The sequence below is a fragment of the Aptenodytes patagonicus genome, chromosome 7 (assembly GCF_965638725.1).
Source record: "Aptenodytes patagonicus chromosome 7, bAptPat1.pri.cur, whole genome shotgun sequence".
NCBI classification, from domain to species: domain Eukaryota; kingdom Metazoa; phylum Chordata; class Aves; order Sphenisciformes; family Spheniscidae; genus Aptenodytes; species Aptenodytes patagonicus.
Genome location: NC_134955.1, coordinates 23015458 through 23037153, shown reverse-complemented (window position 1 = coordinate 23037153; position 21696 = coordinate 23015458). Strand labels below are relative to the sequence as shown.

The window sequence follows — 21696 nt, the reverse complement described above, 5'->3', positions numbered from 1 at the left end:
AGCTGTGAATGTTTTGCTTGTGATGTCAGAGGTGGAGAACAGGAGCTACTATAGGGGTGTGTGGAAACTAAATTTCTGTACGAGTGTCTCTGGCGAGGTGCTGGCAGCGGGGGCTGCAGGGGCCTCTGTGAGGAGAGGCTGGGGCTGCTCCATGCCTGACACAGCCAGTTACAGCTGGTTCCAGCCAGTTCCAACAGCCCCGCCACAGGGCACAGCTGAGCCCCTCAGCCAGGTTGGTGGTGCCTCAGGGAAAGCATGTTTAAGAAAGGGCAAAAAACACTGGACAGGCAGAGAAGAGAGAAAAAAGTGAGAAACAGCCCTGCAAACACCAAGGTCAGAGAAGGAGGAGAGGGAGGAAGTGCTCCAGGCAGAGCAGGGATTCCCCTGCAGCCCACAGAGAGCCCACGCTGCAGCAGATATCCTCACCACAGCCCCTGGAGGATGCCATGCCAGAGCAGGTGGGTATTTCCTGAAGGACTGCAGCCTGTGGACAGCCCCTGCTGGAGCAGGGTAAAAGTGTGAGGAGGAAGGAGCGGCAGAGAGAACCTACAATGGACTGACCACAGCCCCAATTCCCTGTTCCCCTGCACTACTCGGGGGGGAGGTAGAAGAGTCAGGAGTGAAGGTGTGAAGCTTAGCCTGGGAAAGGGGGGACACAACGTGTTGGTTTACTTTTCATTTTTGTTTCTCACTACCCAAATCTAATTTAATTGGCAGTAAATCCCGTCGAGTCTGTTTTGCCTGTGACAGTAACTGGTAACCAACTTCCCTGTCTTTATCTTCACCCTCTGTCCTGCTGAGAAGGGGGGGTAAGTGAGTGGCTGGGTGGGAGTTTGGCCCTTAGCCAAGGTTAACACACCACAATTAGTATCTATAGATCATACTGAAATAGTTAAAAAGATGCTGTTTGAGAAGTGGAAACTATATGTTTATTGACTGATCATTACTGTATTTGCAGTTAGTATCGATTCCACTGTTGGGAGCCACGCAGAAAGTCAAACGGCAGCTAAGTGCAAAATGTCCTTCAAGTACCATGTTATGTTGACATGTTCTGAGTAGCACCATGTGCCATAATGGTTAAAATATTGGCGTCTATCTCAGGTCTTATATTAATATTCTTAATGGTAGGTTTGCATCAGTGTTAAGAGATTTAGAGAAAAAAGATGATCATGAATACTTTGGTATTGTTTTATATGGAAGGTGCACAAACACTACGAAGACTGTTCACAGTTAAAAGTCCATAGGTCGGTAGACAGACAAGCATAACCTAGAGAGATGTCTGGATAAAGGAATTCACCCCGTGAAAGACCACCTGAAGGTGTAATGCATTTTCCACTGCAGTAAACTACTCAAGGTTTCCTTGGCTACTGCTCTCAAATTTTTGAGGTTGCTCAACATGCCTAAGAGCTTTACAAACAGCTGTAGATATTTGTTAAAGCTTTTTGAGATACTTGAGTTTCTAGTCCAAAGCAAATGCCAATATTTCAATTTTCCCCCCTCACAATATACGTAAATTTTGAAAACTTGCTACAGAAATGAAATTGAGAAAGTCTGATTTAGAACTATGAAATATTTCCTTTGGATAGTATTGAAAAATTGTGCAAGAAAAATATTAGAAAAAATAAAGTATACTGCTATGAAATATGGGTTAAAGACCAGATAAAATGAGTAGCGTGTGCTAATAGAAAAGGCAAAACAAAATATGACATAAAAGATAAAATCCAAATTAAATGGTCTCCTTTGTTTGGATTGAACATTTCCTCAATATCAACATGTTCTGACAAAACATTCAATTTTGCCAAAACTGCATTTCCTGGCAGAAATGGACTCCATAAAAAGGTTTTGACTAGCTCGAGTGTGTGTATGCCAAGTGATTCCTTTTGTGTTTTGTGGTTTTCATCCACTGTGGAGTGAACTTTTAGTGAGCCTCATTCATTCATCTGCCCCACCATAAAAATGCACAGCACGTCATAAAGTGGAACATGTCACTTGGCCAGGCTGCCCGGTCATGGAGGCATGGGCCAGGAATCCCTCTCTGCACCCACCCCACGCCCAGCCCCGCCATTAGGGGCAGCACCCTGGGGATGCATCAACCCCTGCAAGCCCAAAGGGAGCATGTACGAAGTGCCTCCTTCTGGAGACGTCTGTAACTTCAGCTCACCCACAGCAACTGCAATGACTCATATAAACAGATATTCGCATTTCTGTTTCTTCTCCTTTTACAATATCTTTCTTTCTGAGATGCAAATCACTTATCATCTCAGAGATGAGCACTGAGCCAATAAACCCATCACAAAAGGGATCGGCTGCCAGAGTCCAGAAAGGGTTAAAGCAGCAGTTGGAGAGGTTTGGGGTGACGTCGTTATGCTTCTGGACGCCTGAGAAGTCTCTTGAAGGTAGTTCCCCTCTGGTGAGGATGGGATCGAGCTGAGGTCTGAAATCCGAGATCCCTCGCAGCCTGGAGCTGGTGAGGTCCCAGTAAAAGCTGTTTGCCTGCTTTCCCTTCCTGAGCAGTCACACCGCTGCACTGGCCTGGGCAGTATGGAGCGAGCCCCCTGGACACATGTAGGACTCACTCTCCTCCAGCTCCTGCTCATCTCCTGCTTGCCAAGAGGTACCGTAAGTGAGTGTGTGCATTCCCGGCACGGCTGAATGAGTCCCTTTCCTTCAGTGTGGTCAGAGGGGTTTGATCTCATGCACTGTCATGGGAAGTAGAGAGATCTGCAGGGATGGTAATAATAGAAAGAAGGGGCTCTGCTTTATTTTTTTCTTGCCGGCGTGGAGTGTGTGTGGGGGGAGGTTTGCCCAGGGATGTTTTCCAGGCAAACTTAATAGCCTTAAAGAGAAACAACTGGCTGGATTTGTTTGCCAATGGCCATGAAGAAAAGGGTTTGCAATCACTTCGCTTACTACTGCTTTATTTTCTCAACACTCAGTGCTAAGGAAATGATGATAAAAAGTGGCATTTAAGTCTCTGAATTGTAAAGCGTAATTTGTTTAGTTTGGCAAGACAGAGACTTTCTGCTCCAGCCCCAACACCAAGAATGAAGGCAAGGGAGGAAAAAAGTGAAGGAAAAAAAGAAAACAAAAGCCACATATTGTTTCCGATCTGGGCTTTAGTTCTGCCAATATTATTCTTTCGAAGGGGAAGCCTTGTTAAAGCAGAATCATCTTTTTTATACTCAAGCCTCGCTCCAGTTTCTGCTGAACCAGCATGTATAGTTTCTTCTCGACGAGGTTAAGCAAAAAGCATTTACTGCTGAGTGCAAATTTGCTGTTGTTATGGCCACAAACGTGGGCTGTTTACACCTGGAGGTGGCTGGAGCTGCTTGCAGCAGCTAGCTGTCAGCATCCCAGGCTGCTTTCTGAGGAGTTGCAGCCCTAAGGACTGGGAGTTGAGGTGCCCTCAAATCACCCACCCTTCAAGCTGCCACAGATTGTGGCACTCCTAGCAAGGTAAGTGCCTCTTACCGGGGAAGCTGTCAGGTACACAGGCACTCGATTGCAATGGCTCTAAATAATCAGTGTCAAGGACGGCGCTTCAGAGCCTGCCTCGCCAGGGGCCACAGCAGAGGGTCTGCCTCTGCAGTGCCCTTCCCTGCCGGCCCCTCAGGGCCCAGGGTGCAGGTGACAGGTGGTGACTGGGAATGTCTGCCCACCAGGCTGGCCACCAGTGCCTGCAGCCATCCTGGGAGACTGACCTCCTGCCAGAGTTTTCCCCTGGGGCACAAGCACAAAGAGCTTCTCCACACCTCCATCCCACATGCACTGACTTGTCCCCACGGTGGCCTGTCCCTCAGCCATGTGAGGTGGCTCCATGGCATGTGCTGGGGTGGCACAGAAATAGCCCTGCTGGTGGCGGAGCAGCCCTGTGCATGGGCTGCGGCTGTCAAGCAGCTAGGTGGGCAACAAATCTCTCCTGCTGTGGGGGCAGCATGTCTCTCCCATGGTGAGAAGCCAGTCCGCAGAGTGGGCGGGCACTGGGCTGCTGGGCCCCCCCTCGGCAGCAGTGATGAGGGGGAGGCAGGAAGAAGGACAACGATGGGCAATGGGACACAAGGGCTGTGGGGCTGCGAGCTTGGGAGGGAGGATGCCGGTTCCCCCCCGACACCAGCTCCTCACGTGCCAGGAGCAGTGTGAGAAGTGCCTGGGGGACACATGGAGGACAGCTGTCCCCCTTGCCTCTTCTCCTTCCTCGCTGTGCCTCCCCTGCCTTGCTGCTGGTGGAGTGGCCGGTGAGGGCACTTGCCTAGCACACAGCTGGCAGCATGAGGAGGGGGCCAGGAGCTCCCCTCCAGCAGGGGCGGGAGGGGCACTCTGAGACAGGAGAGTGATTCAAAAGTGCAGTGGCCTTAGCATGTCAGGGCAGGTTGGAAAATAGCATTTTGCCTCCTCCCCACAGATGTATCCAATTTTTATCCATATTTATCACACCCAGTTGCACAGGGCCTGCCTCAAGTGTTGGGGGCAGAAGTCAGGGAGGTCTGGGAATTGATTTTTGGAATAAACTTGAAGTGCAAGTGACTCATATTTCCTTAAAAATATATGTCTGTTTGTGTGTATTTCTGCCTATCTAAACCCTTCCCAACCTCTCTTCCCCTCCCCCTCCAGCCTCTGTCTGGAGAAGTGGAGGCCAGATGCAATCAGACGCATCCAGATGCATTCAATCTTAGCAAATGGGTTACTTCAGTTCACATGTTTAGGTTCCTAGCATGGACAACGGGAAAGAGGCTTGCTTTTTATTTTGGAGAAAAGCTGTGGTTACTTACTGTCAACCCCGAGGCCACCTCAAGGGGCTCCCAGGAGTCCCTGCAAGCCTGCCGGTGCCCAGGATTTGGCTCTCCATCGGCCCAGAGGGAGCCCTCGCCACCGCAGGGCTGTGCGGGTGCTGCCAGCAGCATAAGCTCCCTTGGGGACGTGGATGCCCCTCTCCCTCCTGCATGACCAGGGATGTGGTGCAGGGGCAAACGGGGAGGGAGGCCATAGGGCAGGGAGGCAAGCTATCAGCAGGGACAGAGGGCTGGCAGCCTGAGGGCATCTGCAGTCCTTGGTTAGGGCTGGACTACATACCCCAGGGGAGCTGTAAGGAGTAAAACTTGAGATGGAGGCTCAGGGGTTTTGCTGCTGTGTGGACTATTTCTATCTGGGCAACATTAACTGTAAGTAAACTGCCAACATGTTCCAGGTCTCACACCATTACAGCAAGCAAGCAAGCAATCAAGACAGGTCCAGCACCACTCCTCCGTGTTTATGACACAAGCACATTCTCATGTTATGTGGGCATGAATTTCAATACTGCAGTTGCTTCTTCTCCACAGATTCCCAAATATTCTCCCCTATTGCAGAAATTCATCTTTGCCACCCCAGACCCCATTAGCAAAGGCTGCGCTCTCTAACCTCATCAATGCTGTCGCTAACTCAAAAGTGACATTACCTGTTCCTGTTCCTTGTCTTGCAGCATAGAGAAAACAAAATCTCTTCCTCATCACACTAGTAATTTTTCTGGCCAGAATAAGCTCCTCTATCCCAGAAAGAAATCAAGGCCTGAAGGGTAATGTGGCAACCTCTGAGTTTTAGCCTTACCCTGGCTATTTTATCCTGTCACAGCCATTCTCAGATAAAGACACAAGGCCACAATGCCAGTAAGATCACACATGCCAGCTCATAATTACAGAGAAGAAACCGAAGGAGGGGGTGGTTTAGGGCAGACTTCTTCAGGTTGCTTTAGATGCTAAAAACATCCTGGCTAGTGGCATAGATGGCCTGTAATTTAAATCCAACTATGACAAAAAGACACAGTAGAAGGAAGCTGTGTGGTGTTTTGGGGGCAAGGGGAAGATGCATGCAGAGAACGAGGTTTAAACTGGAACCGGATCTGAAATGTGGTGGAGGCATGAATACTTGACACAGCTCTCTGGGCCTGTGGCCCAACCTGCCAGTCCCTAAAAGCAAAGGAGGGGATATAAGGGTTTGGTAGAAGAAAATGGGGAAAGGAGCAGAGTTTTGACTCAGGAGGTGTGGAGTATGGCTCTATTTTGCATGTTACAGCTTACCACGAGGGAACAAGGGCTGCTGAAATGTAGGAAGAAAGGGAATGGGAAGTTTCCAATAGGAACAAGCATCCTACCCTAGAGCTACCTGTCAGTCCTCTCCGCAGCAGTGGGTACAGCAGGCAAGAGGAGGGGCTGCAGGGCATGCAGGTTTATTGAAAGAGGAAAATGGTGGGAATGACACAACCAGCTGGGCATCACAACTGAGGCAACACTGGCTGAGGGGCAGTGGGATTACTGAGGCTTTAACATGTAGAAAGACCAAATTGACAGTCCTGTTTTCAGTTAAGACTGGAAACAGAAAACCCTAGAGCTATTTGTGTTAATGCTGTTTTTGCATTAACCCACTGTTATAGCACTTACATGGGCAAAGTCTAGACCTCACAAATAGGAAGCACAATTTTTATTTGTATTTCCTTTTAGTTACACCGAGATACTTGATTTTTATCACAGACAAAGCAAAACAAGGCAGTATGGAGAGAGATACAAGCTTTGGAAGTTGCATGGGAAATCCTGTTAAGGACCTGATGGAGACCTCAAAAATAATTTTTTTATTGAACTAACAATTCTTCTCTCCTTGGAGCAGAAGTGTTGGGAGTTTATGATTTGTTTGTCATAGCCTAGTTAATAGAAGCTTACAAATGTAAAAAAGGCACTACTCTAGGAGCATGATGAAGCAAACCTATGGCCTATCAGGAACAACATCAGGACTATTTATTTCTGAATTTGTAGCTGCTGAACACTATATGACAACAGGAAACCTGGAATAGAGACCCTCCTATTCGAAAACATAAGGCAGACCCCAATTCCTGAATCAAAGGAGAAAGTGCATTAGCCTTTTTTTCTATGTGAAACATGATCTCAATTGTTAAAAAGGTAGAGCTTAAGACAACGGTGGTCTTATCCAGCAGAACACAGTTGTACTTACACTAGACAGGTTTTCAATGCGTTTCTTAAACAGAATATACTTTCTGTAGTAGTTTAGTCTGCTTTCAACACAATCCTGCATTTGGGACTTAAAAAAGACAGTTGAGTTAATGCACATTTATTAAGTGGACATATTCAGCTTAGTATAGTAGATTTCCCCCTGTGTTCACCCACTGGCTTTGATTTTTTTAATAGAAATCCTTTCTGTTTTTTCGTCCCACTCTTACCACTGTGTGAAAGCACACACTAATGGCCAGGAAAGGATGCTAACTGACTCTGTAGGAGAAGCAGTCTAATTATTTGGCAAAGGTCTGCGACCTATAAAGTAAGCTCACTAAGTAAAACTAAAACAGGGATGTATTTTAGCTCCTCTTTTAATTAGCCCAGCTGCTAAAAAGAATAATAGGTACATAATATCTAAAGAGAAGCAAGTGTTTTTAAAGACAGCATTATTCCTTTCATCTTCTTAACACATCTATTGGGAAAACAGGCACAATTTGCACAATAGGCTATCTGCGGCAAAAAGAGGTTAAGAATAAAGACCTGCACTTTCCTTAATGGTTTGGGGTACACCATTTTCCAAGAGCCCTAGTAAAAGCCTCTTAAAGGGAAAATTTCTCTTCCCGTCCGAGGTCTATTCCTCTTGGCCTTACTGAAATCAAATGGAGAGTCTTACTATTCATCACAGTGGAGCCACAGTTTCACCAAACATGTTTCTCATTTCCAGCTGACAAATTCTAGATCTCCTGTGTGCTCAGAGCATTTCTTCTTGTTAATGTTAACATTCACACACATGATACCTATGGGGTGGGGCCCAGCTTGCACATCCGTGCAATGACAGTAGAGCTGAGTAAGAAAGGAGCAGCATAAAACAGTAATAAAAATAAGACAGACCTAAAGAAAATGTTAGCTGTTACTAGGTTTCACCTCTGTTGGAGCTATTTTTTCTTTAAATGAGAAAGCTTCATTTCAGAACTATTACATGGCCAAACATTCCCTAATAAGAGCCTTAAGAAATTGCTCCTTCATACTCAAATGCTCGTTTCTTCTGCAGAAGGCAGTAATTGTTTTTGAGCATCATGCTGAAAAATTAAAATGCAATCAAATAAAAAGGGGCATGTTCTCATCTGTGGAACATGAACTGGTTGAATAATCACTTTGAAAAAGTCATCCTCTGTGGCCTCTAATTTTAGAGATGCACCTGTTCATATCTGCTGTTATTTACAATGCACTGTTAATTTGCACGGCACTTTTTAAAGCAATTTGAAATAATACTTCTTTGAGCTTAAGTAGTGTTTTACCAATGTGCTGATGGATAAATTGGGGCATGGAAGAAGAACTCATCTTTGCAGGATAACAGAATGGACTCGTGGGATGGGAAGTTCCATCAGTTCAGACCAAGATATGGATGTCCTTATGAAGCACTTTCTTCCATCTTTCAGGAGTTCTGATAAATACATATATCCAGCAGGGTCCTAAGGTGCTCTGTCTTTTGGAGGACTGTAGAGCACATTTAGGTTGTAAACTTTTCTTTAAGCCAAGGATGGATGGAGATGGCAAATAGGTTTTCTGCTGGATCAGTCCTCTGGTCCTTCCACGTAGCAGCTAATGCCAGCACAAAGATAGGGAGTGGGAATGGGAAGTCAGGGAGAGAATGGAGGAAAGTGTCCCATCTCAGCAGAAGCATGGGCTTATATCAGCTTAAAGTGAACTGCAGCCTAAAAAAGTAATTCTTCTAAAGAAGTGGAAGACACAAGAGTTAATTGGTGTAATCAGGCTTGCTTCAATTCACCTTAGTTCTTAGCCATATAATTTTCCCAGCTCTCAGACCTTTGGAACAGAAATCCTCTTTCTATCTAGCAAGGTATCTATGACTGGCAAATTCACCATGGCAAAAGACAAGTGTGCTGAACCTGAAGTTTTACCATGATGAGCTGCCTGACCCGCCCCTGAGGCAGCAATGTGCTTGTGAATCTGTTCCCGAATCACAGAATCATAGAATCATTGAGGTTGGAAAAGACCTCTAAGATCATTGAGTCCAACCATCGACCCAACACCACCATGCCCACTAAACCAGGTCTCTAAGTGCCTCATCTACTTGTCTTTTAAATACTTCCAGGGATGGGGACTCAACCACTTCCCTGGGCAGCCTGTTCCAATGTTTCACCACTCTTTCAGTAAAGAAATTTTTCCTCATGTCCAATCTAAACCTCCCCTGGCGCAACTTGAGGCCATTTCCTCTCATCCTATAACTAGTTACTTGGGAGAAGAGACTGACACCCACCTCGCTACAACCTCCTTTCAAGCAGTTGTAGAGAGCGATGAGGTCTCCCCTCAGCCTCCTTTTCTGCAGGCTAAACAACCCCAGTTCCCTCAGCCGCTCCTCATAAGACTTCTTCTCCAGACCCCTCACCAGCCTCGTTGCCAAATCACCAAAGCTTTAAGCCTGACCTAGTAAGATAAAGCAAAATTGAAGTTGGTTTACTTGAATATCCCAAGGTGCAAACTGCAGTTGGTTAGAAGCTCACTAATATGTGGATCACACTTTATTTGTTTCCACACCCTGAAACCCTTGCTCACAGGTTCCCCATAAACAACCTCCCTGAAGATGAAAGCTAATAACTCACTATGTTCTCCACCACGGTCTTACATTTCATCCGCAGCCCCATCCCACAGGAGTCTCTCTTTGTCTTTCCTTATTTCTTTTTTCTTTATATGGCTGAAGAACCTTTTGCTATTATTTTAATTTCCTTTGCAAGGTCAAATTCAGCTTGGCTTTTGGCAGTTCTTCCTTTGTCCCTGAGCTCTAAGACATAGCTTGCTTTGATGATCAGACTTTTTTCCATCCCTGATAGGTCTCTGCTTTTCCCTTGAATGAGAGATTTGACTGGGCTTATTGTATATCCCACAGGATTCATCACTATCCTTTCCAGCAGACACTGTATTGAATAGAACTAGTGCTTTAAGATGGTCTTATCCTTGCAGCTATTTTTTATTACTTGGGCATACTCTTTGAACTCACTGGCATAAGAATAAGTAACATATCTCCAGTCTTCAGGTTGAGTGCTAATGGAGCCTTCACTTATCTTCCAAGGATACTTCTGACTTTCCAGAATGGTACAGTAAAAACTATTCTTTTGGAAGGCTGCATTTCCACTCAATTTCAAACAATATTTCTGTCAAACCTCCATCACGACCCTTCCCAAGTACTAATAGAAGAATTTGTGTGTTTTTTATCACCTCATTTTCCCAAGTCCTGCAGTTTGGAACAAGATAGTATTTGAGGTTTAGTGAGGACAGAGATGGCTGAGTCATATGTGTGCCCAGACCATGAGGGTGATAGGAAAAACAGACACACTTGTCAGGGAGATGATGACTACATCACTAACTGTTCAAGCTCCTCTGCTGCACACCAGGCTGCCCAAGCACATCTTGGCCAAGGAAGTCGGCACGTTTTGAAAAGGTGAAGCAAAAATAAGAAGCAAAAAGGAATTCTGGGCTAGAGAAAGTGAGGGATGTGAGTGAGCCTGGCAAGCCAAATCAGAGCTGGATTTGCTGCAAGTTCGTAAAGGAAGTGAGTAACAGTAGAAGCTCGATAGTCCAGCAGATTAAAACTATTTACCCTTCAAGCTATTGCAGCACCAGGAGTAACCTACTTCCACTCCTTCCCTTCACTGGCTCCTGTGGGTTCATGGTACAGAGGCAGGCAGGCAAGCACCACTTTTAAAAAGGCAAACACTGAGCCAAGTCATAATCAAGAGCAAAGGCTGAAAGTTTTGCCTTTGCAGTCTTGAGGATCTGTGGAGAAACTGAGGTCTTGTTACTGACACAGGAAGTCAGTAAGCATTAAACTACTCAGCAGATTGGCTGTGCATTTCACTCGGCACCAGCTGCTCTGTAGATGCTCTTCATCTGCTTTTCAGCAGCTCAGCTCTCAGCGCCGGCTCGGCAGAGGCCAAAGCAGGATCAGCCAGCCCACCCCTCCACACAGCCCTGCTGCATCTTCTCTTTGCTGCAGCTCATCACCCGCATGCAGGTTTTCACAGAGGGAGCTCAGGACCCACCTGTTAGCGGGGAGGGCTCCCCAAAATGAGGAGCCTTTGGCTCCTCCAAAGCCCCGGCTCAGCACTGGAGAGCAAGGGAGTTGGCAGCATCACTGTGATGAATTGTCATCGCTGTAATTCAGCCCTTGGACTGGTGCTGCTAACAGGGAGGACATTGACTAGGAATATTCCCTCCTACTGCCATCTTACAAAAAACATCACTGACAGCCTTTAGGATCTGAAATGTGCTATAGGGATTAGGCAGTGTCGCTAGGTGCAGATGTCTGTGAAAAGCATGAATGTGTTGCCATCTGAACCTGGAAACGCATGAGAATTACCAGCCACTTTGCATATGCCTCAGTGCTCATCTCCCACCTCACTTGTCCCTCAGGCTGGACTCAAAGTGTCGGGTGAAATGTTGTGTTGTGCTTTGCCAGGCTCCCGAGCCGAGCAGGTCTTCCCTCTGGCACCTTCCCCGGAGGTTTGCGTGCCTCCCCAGCACAGCCATTTCTTGCTTGGTTTCCATGGTCTTGAGCTGCTTCCATGTGTGCTGTTTATGCCTGGATTTAATGGGCTTTTCTTCCACCATTAAAATCCCATAAATTAATCCACTGTTTATTTGCCTGTCCAGAGACTTGTTTGTTCTTTTCAGCTAAATATTTTGCATGGATTGTCAAGCAGCTTCTTCCTGCTTCTCCCAAAATCAGGTCAAGCCACTTTCTGGACTGTGTTTGATGCTGGGAGACACAGCCACTGCCTGCAAACCAGACTGCCTGCTTTGGAGGATTATCAAAGTCAGGCCCACAAATTATCTCTGCCACAGCTGGCCAAGGCCTGGCTTCCAGTATTTTACTCAGTCAATAAATCTTCCCCCGCTCTTCTCTCCCTCATTCTCTTCTGTTTTGGGGTAATAATGGCCAAGTGTGGGTGTGGGGAGCTGCCAGTGGTTACCATTCCCCAAACACAGGAGGGGGAGCGGGGTTATGCCTCTTCCTCCCTAGAGCCCAGGCTGAGCTCAGCAACACAAACAAATATTCATTACACATGCTAGTGGCTCTGTGCATCTCCCTCTTAAATTTCTGAGGGAAAGGTTTCCTTTGCCTTTTGTTCAGCAGCCTGGAGATACTTATGCAAAACAAAAGGGATCCTACTGTTATTAAAGAGGTGCATGAAGTCTTCACACAAATTTCTTTCAAGAATAGCTTCTACAAAACTTCAGAATAATAGATTTCGTGATTTCTGTGAAGAAAATCCTAGAGAGGATCACTTCAAAAAAATCTCAAATCCACAAATTTCCTTGTCGAGGCTATATATGTTGCCCAAACTGCAGTACCTGAGAACCTGAAAGGGAATTAAATTGTTAGTAAATCAAAAGACAGTCTATTTTCATTGTCTCAGTTGAGACAAGGGCAAGAAGTGAGCAAACATCATTTCTAGGTGGCAGCAAATTTATTTTTACAATTCTTTAAGGGCCAAGATCTGCTGCTTCCATCTTAACACAAAATATTACCTTAAACTCAACTTACGCTACAAATAGACCCATTCGATTCACCAAGAATAAGTGTGGCATCTGCTTTTTGGCCCTGTTGTGTACACAAGCTTTACATACAAAAATAAATATGCATATGCACACACACACTCTCTCTACACACATACAAATACATGTGTAATATTTTATGGAAGCATAGAGTAATTTAGGTTGAAAGGGACCTCTGGAGGTCATCTGGTCCAGTCCCTCTCTCAGTGAAGTGCTAACTTGGAAGTTACATTGTGTTGCTTGCAGCCTTATCTCGCCAGGTTTTGAATTCCTGCAAGGATAGTGACATGCCTTAGTCACCCCAGTGCAACTTTGCCTGTGAACATTTGGATCATTTTACAGATAGCAATTTCCCTTGGCCAATTTACAGCTACAACCCAAACGGATATAGCCATTTTATTAATAAGCTTTAGCAATTTTGAGAGAAATTAGATATCTAGCTTGAGTTGGGAAGCACAAGAATTTGAAGGAAGCTTTGCAAAAGCTCCTGAGTGTTGAGTAGTTATTTATTACTCAGACTTTGGGGAGTCTTCCTTCAACAAGGAGTGAGACTCCCACCCCCATACACCACAGAAACAGCTATTTTCAGTCATGTATGGTGAGATGTATCAAACTGAGTGTCAGGTCTAATAAGATAATTAGACACGTGTAATCAATTTGCTCTGGAATCTGAATCAGATGTAGTTCATAGATAAATGGCTTCATTAAAAGAGAATAATAGCCATAGGTTAAGAAGTCCCAACTTGGCCAAGTTGATTGACTGCTGTTCTGGGAATTAGAAGGCATGAGTTTAATTCCTGGCTCTGCTATTGTTTTTCTCTGGGACCCTGAGCAAAGTCACTTCACCTCCCTTGTGCTTCAGTTTCCCATCTGGAAAAAGGACTTTGTAGAGCACGTTGAGATCTACAGGCAAAAGGCTATATAACTGCTAAACACTAAGGTTATTTTGATGCAAGACTTTATTATTGGAATAAAAATTACAAAACCGTATTGAATGACAGAAGCAGCTTTCTTTTTCTTTTTGGAATGATTATGGTGGCAGGGAGGGGGAATAGAAAAGTTTCAGCACAAACAGCAGCCTGGTTTCCAAACTCAGAGCGGTGGTGGACTCTCCCCTGTCAGTACACCAGGCACAAGGGAAAGGCTCAGTTCTGAGGAGCACAAAGGGCTGAATTTCATTTCCCAGCCAAAGGGAAAAAAATGAAGAAACAGTTTGGTGGTCCCTTTTTTATGGAGCCAGTAAATATCAACAGGGGAAAAAATAAGCTTCCAGGAACCTGGCTTCATGAGGCCATGGAGAATCAAGTGAGACAGAGCAGCAAGGTTCAGTAGTAGGGAGCTCCAGCAGACACAGTAATTAGGTTATGAGGCACAATGAAACAAAAACCAGCAGTGTGAGAAGGGAGCCAGGTACAGGCGCGGATGGGAGTGCTGTGCCTTAGAGATGTATGGCTTGTTGCAATGACAAGGCAGCTATGTTACTCAGAGTTTAAAACAAAAGGAAAAAGGATGTTACCTAACCACAATGAAAAAAAAAAGAAAAAAGGGGAGGAAAGAGGGAAGAAGAAAGAGATAGTCTCATTATGTTTCCTTCATGTCTCATCTTTCTAGTCTGCTCTCTCTCTTTTTACCATCAAACTCCATGAAAGCAGTCATCAGGTCTGTCAGCTGGTTAGGAGACACGCTCACAGCACCATGCACTCATTAGATTTCACTTTGTAGAATTTAGACAGCACACTGGTGGAGAAAGAGGGGATCTGCACTTACTGTGGCAGTCCAGAGTCACAGTCTGAGGTCGTTTCCTAAAAGGGCACTTCCAGCATAGTTTAAATATCATCATATGAGGTTATGCTAAATAATAAAAAGATATTAATAATGTTACCATATTAGAAATGCCAGACAAAATGAACCTTTAAAAATAATGAAAAATCTTGTTTCCTTTGGCAGTGAAGCCAAGTGTAACACTGTATGCTTCTGAGTGAAAATAGGGAGTGAAACCGGCTAAAACCCAGCCTCAAAATTGGCCTTTCCTGGTGGACACCCTAGTCTTCAAGAGTAGCAAATTCACAAACAGAAATACGACCAAAACATGCTATTATAGTTTAAATAATCTATACTATATATGAGGCTGTAAATCAGTCCTGTGATCTGAAGTAGAGTTTCTCATGTGACATCATCCTCTGTGTTTTTTTAAACTATTTTTCTCACCACAGAAATGGGAAGGCCTTGCAGAGAAAAGACTGAAGTGAACATATTCCTTCCCTCTGGTCTGTTTGCCTCCTCTGGCTGGCACTGCAAAATTGCCTGTGTGTTCTTTAGACACCCAAACCGAGCTGACTTTTCAGCCACGTTACCATGTAGTTTGGGATTTCCTGGGCCAAAGACCTCGGCCAGCCTCATGCCATACATGATCTGACAAATCACAGGATCTACTGATCCTGCCAATCCTTGGCAGATAATGGACTATTTCTGTGTGTCCCCCGCTCTGTTCCCTGCTTGCAGAGTACACAGTGATCAATGAAAACTGCCCGGGCGCCGAATGGAATATCATGTGTCGGGAGTGCTGCGAATACGACCAAATCGAGTGCATCTGCCCAGGATGGAAAGAAAGAGTGGGCTACACCATTCCCTGCTGCAGGAATGAGGAGAATGAGTGTGATTCCTGCTTAATCCACCCAGGTATGTTTAGGGCCACACTGCGTTCACACTGGATCTCTGGCCAAGGCATCAGCACCTAATGGTAGCTGCTGGGCAGGGGAGCGGCAAGGGCAGGCATATCTCACTGGGGCATGGGATTGCCCCACATCTCCTCAGGAACTCCCTCTGCCACTCTGCTGACAGCAGCAAGACACTTGGCAAGGTGCCCCCGCAGCAGGTAGCATCGCTGCCAGAAAAAACCCCACTTTCTATGAGCAGTGTTGTCCTCAGGGTGTCTTGGGCAGGCTTGGGAGCTGCCAAAGGGTGATGTTGCAGCTGGCTTCACACCAGGAGTGTTTTGTAGGTGCTCTAGGATGATTTGCATTCCCAAAGCAAGAAGGGTGAGACGACTTGGAAGTCCGGCTAGCAAGGAGGAAAGGGCAAAGTGAAAGATGAGAGCAGGAGGAGACAGGACCAGGTTAGAAGACATCAGAATCACTTGGGCTGGGCCTGAGCAGCACCAGCATCCACATTCAGACTCCTGAAAGAGGCATTTACAGTCAGAGCAATGAGATTTAGAGGTCTGGGCAAGCCAGACTGGGAGTTTGGCTCCAAATCTCAGAGTCTGAGCTGCCTAGGGTTTGGGGGTGGAGGTTAGGTACGGTTTGCAGCAGGGAAGCTGTCAGCACCGCAGCAGTCACTAATGTCATTGGCATTTTTTGTGGAAAAGAGAGAGAGGCTACTCCTCTCCCTGCAGGACAATCCACCTTGGCTTTCCTCTAATGCAGTGGCTCTCCTTTCAGGCTGCACCATTTTTGAGAACTGCAAGTCCTGCCGCAATGGCTCCTGGGGAGGGACGCTTGATGACTTCTACATCAAGGGGATCTACTGTGAAGAGTGCAGAGCTGGCTGGTATGGAGGGGACTGCATGAGTAAGTGTCCTACACGAGCAGGGAGGCATGTCAGGGACAGGGAGTGGTGGGATGGAGCCAGAGCCATGCTGTGCCTTTCCAGCTATTCCTGTACAGTGACTCTTGCAAAGGGCACAGGCAGGAGAGGGCAAACACAACCAGGCAGTAAGCAGGTCTACAGTGAGGAAAACTCTCCCAGTGCTCATCTGCTAGGGATTGGCCCGGGGTCTCAGTTACAGGAGGTTACAACCCTGCTAAACTTCTGCTTTGTTTTGGTTTATTTTAAAACTTTAACTACTGTGACTCTGGAAATCTTCTGTTCTCTGCCTTTCTCAGACATACTTCAGCATAACTGATTCCCCAGAGGCTTTCAGCAAAGCATAAACATTTACAAGCTGTATCAAAGAGCTTTTCCTCTGTTCTCTTTCAACCCCTGGGCTGAAGAACCAGCCCTGAGGAAGTCCCGGTGCTCCCTCCCTCCTTCCCACAGCTCCAACGCACTCCAAGGCAGCTCTGGAAAACAGTATCTTGCAACTGCTAACAGTGTCATGATGGACCAGGAGTATTTCAGGCTCTTGTAGCGATATCTGAAGGTTTTGTTCCTGACAGCATACAAAAGCTCCTGCTTCTTGGATTTTGCTAAGTTGTTTGGTCCCAATGCTATCTTTCAATAATGAATTCCATAAGCTAATTGGATACAGTTTAAGACTAGTATTTCCTTTAACAATTTCCCACCGGTGAAGGTATAGCCTTTCACCAAGCCTCTTTCAATTTTTAGTGACTATCTCTTTGTTTGCATTTCACTGAAAGGGATGAAAGCAGAGTCTGCTTTTCCTACCCTGTTCTGTCCGTTATTCTACACACCTTAGTCTTGTCTCCTCTTAGTAATTGATTTTAAAGCAACAATTGAACCTGCTTTCCCAACACAGCCCATGACCATTCAGGAGGTGAAAGCAAACAAAATAAAATCATTGCTTCAAACAGCAGAATATAGGAAATCAACATGTTTCAGCAACAGGGCTAACTCAACCTTGGTGCTTCGGAAGTTGATAAACTGAGTCTCCTGCAGTTTACGGTGGGATTTCTGGTAGTCCTTTAAAGTCCCGTTTGCTCTAGGTCAATGCTAGAGCTCCCCTGGCACTTTTTATAAGAGCAGAGGCAAGAAAGAATCATTAGTTCATCTAATCCTTCCTCCCTCTGCCTGAGTAGATCAGTTGCCTACAGTGTATTTCAGCCTGCTCCGCCTACTTGTGTTTTAAAGCATACACCTTCACACTGTTTTGAACATTTTTGCAATACTGAAATTTTGCAGAGCTTTGTCTTTTAGTGTTTTTCCTACTACTTGCTCTTTTGAGGGAAGCAGTGTGACACTGAGGATGTGGTCTTTTTTGTGTGGTTCTGCAGTACTTCAGAGGCAGGGTCGGATGGGCAGATAGCTTTATTGCCTCTTCCACTCTTAAAGAGGAGCACAGGGGACAGTTGTGATCCCAGCACACTCCTGAGCTTCCAGGCTGTCTCTCATGGCTATCTCACTTTTGGCCTTGACAGTAGGCTCAGGCATGCAGAGACTGCATGTCCGGAAAGCAGCCTATAACCATGATGGGTGCTGGCCTGCAGGCTCACAGCTATGTGGCTTTGGGTCTGGAGGGCGGCCAGCGAGTAGCCATTGAATGACAGCATGCACCGGCTGCTGGAGCAGTGGATGTGCTAACACAACACATTTTGGAGAGTGAAGGAGGAGGCATCTCTCTTTGGTACCTGCACGCAGGATCACATCTGGAACTTTGCAGGCTGCCCCGGGCACCTTGCCAGCGCAGAGTGCCAATAAATCCCAGGAACACAAGGGAGTGCAACCACAGTAATTGGGAATGTAATCTGCCTATTTCATCCTGTATTGAAAATGCCGGTGCCCTCTGCTAGTAAGCACATGGATGGCCCGTGGGACCTGCCCTGACCAAGCTGGTCATGCGCACAAGCTGCACACAAAGCTTCACCTCACACCAGGTCGGTGGCTGTGGGGAGCAGCTTTGCCGCAGTGGCCAGAAAGGAGGGCTCCTCCTGGCAGGGGTGCCTTTGCAAGGAGTCCCCAGCTGAAGCTTCTTCCCCAGATTTTACGTCCTCCTGCCCAGCGAGGCCCACATCTACCTTGCCCCTGCGCCGAGGGCAACCTACCCGCAGACTTCACACTCCCCGCCCATGCCTGAACGCTTTAGGGCAGTTGCCCAGACCGGTGCGGAGGAGAGAGCCGGAGGCGCGGGCAGGCAGCTCCCGGGCACCCGGCAGGAGTTCGGGCGGACTCGTCCGGGCTTTGTCTCCCTCTCGCGGGGCGCGGTAGGCGCTGCCGCGGAACACCGGCCCCGGCCCCGGCCCCGGCCAAGACGGCGAGAGGCTCGGGCGGGCTCCGCCGTAACCCTGCGTCGAGCGGGCACCCCTCCGGCTCCAACCCTTCACTACCGGACCGCCCTAAGAAACCGCCCCGGGCAAGGCCCGACCCGGCCCAGGCCTGCGGGGACTCCCCTCCCGCGGCGCAGCCTCCGCCGCTCCGCCCTCCCGCCGCGCCATTTCTCTCAGGCGCTGCGGCCCACCCGCCGGCGCCGCGCGGCACCGCCGCCGCGCGGGCGCTAGGTGGCGCCCGGGGGCCCTGGAGGAGGACGCACGGCCCCAGGGCCCAGGCCTGCTCCTGTCAGCCAGATGGGGAAATGGCCGTGTGTGTAGGCGGGAGGGGATGAGTGCCAGGGATACAGAGGAGCGCGCAGCTGCAATTTAGCCTATGGACAGGATTAATGCCTATTTAATACTGCACTGGTGTGGGGGGGCAGCTGTGGGGCAGGCTCTGGTTACTCCAAGGGGAGCAGCGAGGCCTGCCCACAGGGTGGCCCAGCAGTTCTGGGGTGCCCTGTCCGGCTCCATGGGCTGGTGGTGCTGCCCCAGCCAGGGGGCAGCAGTCAAGGGGCTGCCCACAATCGCGAGGGCAGGGTGAGCCCCTCGGAGTGATTTCTGGGAACTGCCAGCAAAAGTGGTGATGTGCCTGGAGGGCCACGGCAAGGAAGAAGTAGCATGGGCCGGCCTGTGGGGCCATCTGGGTTGTACTGTCTGCTGGCATAGCCAGATGCATGGACATGGCTGAAAAACAGCTAAAGGAGACCAGATAATTTGGTAAAAAAAGAAATGGTATAGGGTAGTCCAAAGGAATGTTATTAGGAAAAAACCACACTGAATAGAGTTAATTGGGTACTGGGACATTTCCTAATGGGACTGTTTATTGGATTGGACTATCATGCCCTAAAAGGCACATCAGAATCTAAAACTAGAAGAAAAATGACCCTGCAGGACCCTTTCCTCTGTACCATGCACTCCAACAGCCTTTGTCAACCTCTGATTGTCACATCGCTTGAGAACACATACTCCATCAAAGCGGGGGAGAAAGTGGTGTTATCTAACAGCTGTCCTCAGCCTTGCTGTCTGAATGTGGTCCCCATGATGAGCAACAGTACTTGTAGTTTTAGAGACTTTGCAAACATTAGTGTTTCACATAATACTGGTGACCAACAAGCAACAGGTAGCAACAAGGCGTGACAAGCGACAGCTGCCTTCCCATATCAGCCTGTTTATGAATACCAGTACTACTACCAGTTTCTACTCTCATTCTCCGCTGTTCAGTCCTCTTGACCTTTGAAGGAGGCCCATATCGATGCTGTAGCACTTGAACAGCAGATAATGGGTTCTTACCAGAGGTCTCCTCAGGACCCCTCCCTCCATCGACCCATGGGTCTCTGTGGGCTACAACTCAGAGGTCTCCTGAATTGTTTTCTTTTCTGTTAGTAACAAGTCTTGGAGGAAATCTTACTGTGGCCCTGAAAGCTGCCTTTTTTTCAGGAACAGGAACGGAACAAGGATGTTGACACTCCGCCAAAGTGGATTATTTTTTTGTAAATGAGGCAGAATTTGCCAGCATTTGTGTTTAGGATGTAAATTATTTTTGAGAGCTTTCCAGGTCTCCCACAGATTCAGAATGGGAAGAGAAAAGACTCCTTTTGATCAACAGATGATTGAACTGTTGGTCTGGGGAGTCAGCCTAACTTCTGCTAGAAGGGCTGGAGATACAAGAGCACAGATCTGATTGGATCGCAAAGGTACTTCGTGCAGAGAGGGGCAGTAGCAAATCTGAGAACGTTCTTTTGGAGGCGCCTCTTTAGCCTCTGGACCACCTGCTTTGCTGGCCAAACCTACTTCCTTGGCACCAGTGTTCAGAGAGTTCAGGCTGTACCACTGCAAACAGAAAAGTGCGTTTAGTATTCTGTGCACAGTACCTCTTTGCACCAGTTCTTTGGCTTTCCTTTGTTAAAGGCATCAGAAACTCAAAAGCCCTTTGGGACGAAAGGGAAACTTTGTTTAAGGTGGTCCAAGTCCCCTGTCAAATCATCTGAAGATTTTTAGTAGCTTTGTCTCAGGTTGTTTTTGAGGCAGGAGCCAGTGGCAGTACAAGGTCCTGTCTTGCTGTGGGAAGGAGCATTATTATCATGTGCACCACAGCAGATCCTGCTGTACTCGCTGAATCCTAATGTGGTTGCTGGGCACAGTCATTAATCCTTGCCTTTTACAGAGGGAACTAAGCAAGCCACAGAGGAGGATGAAACACTTTTGAGGAACTCTTCTGAGCAGGATTTCTGTTTCCTTGGGTCATGCTTAATTAAGGGTAACCAAGGGTAAATGAACAAAGGGTATTTCATTTGAGCAACACTTTCTTAAGAAGAAAGAGGAGTAATTGACCTGCAGTTTTCACGTTTCTCCATAGACCAGATGCAGCAGGACTGATTTCCAGACACTAAGATCAATGGGAACCACAGATGCTTGGTACTTCACCAAATCAGGTCACTGTCACCATCTTTTCCCAAAGGAAGGAAGGGCCCTGAAGCAAGTGTTAAAACCCACCATTTCAGTAGGAAACATTCATCCTGTGTTACTGATTAAAAGTTTAGGGTTCCTCTTTGGAAACAGATGGAAGGAGAAGGGCTTTCTGTTGGACTAAAGAGGTAAAAAGAAGTGAGATAGTTGCTGTGGAGGTCTTTTGGGTCATTTGTCTTTTTACTTATCCTCATTAACTGTGGTGTGCAACCTATCAGAGACCCCTGGTTCGGTGATTGCAATTTCTGGCTTACAGATACAGCCTCATCCCCCAGCAAAGCAACAGAAGGCTTACCAGGGAACGTAGCCATGTGCAAGACTCCATTCAGAAAGATGTAGTCAGGAAAACAGAAACGGAGAAATTAGCTCTGTTTGGAGTATAATGATTTAACTGTGCATTTTGCTAGCACTTGCATTTACAGATCACAGAAGGCTCTACAAAAATCACTAAACAACTTTCCTTCTTCCACAGAGGAAAATACCTTTAGCCATATTTTATAGCTGAGGGAAAGGGAGAGGTTACCGAAGGTGAGAGAACTCTCTGGGCTAAAAATATTCAGCATCCAAGATGAGGAATTAGGACAACTATCCCTGAACAGCTGCCTAGGGACAGCTGCAGGATAGCCATGAAAAGATATTGCTTCCCTAGTGTGTGACCTTGTCTGCTGTTTGTTCATGTCATTGTC

General features: G+C 47.0%; 1 protein-coding gene across 2 annotated transcripts in view; it reads left to right on the top strand.

Annotated features, from left to right (window-relative positions):
* Nucleotides 1-2456: 2456 nt before the first annotated feature.
* Nucleotides 2457-21696, top strand: part of PAMR1 (peptidase domain containing associated with muscle regeneration 1) — a 59164-nt gene continuing 39924 nt past the window's right edge. For both annotated transcript variants that reach the window (XM_076343395.1, XM_076343397.1), the window contains exons 1-3: nt 2457-2614; nt 15060-15236; nt 15998-16126. In XM_076343395.1, the coding sequence (XP_076199510.1) occupies nt 2542-2614; nt 15060-15236; nt 15998-16126 (379 nt within the window). In that variant the 5' untranslated portion in view covers nt 2457-2541. The remainder of the gene's footprint in view (nt 2615-15059; nt 15237-15997; nt 16127-21696) is intronic.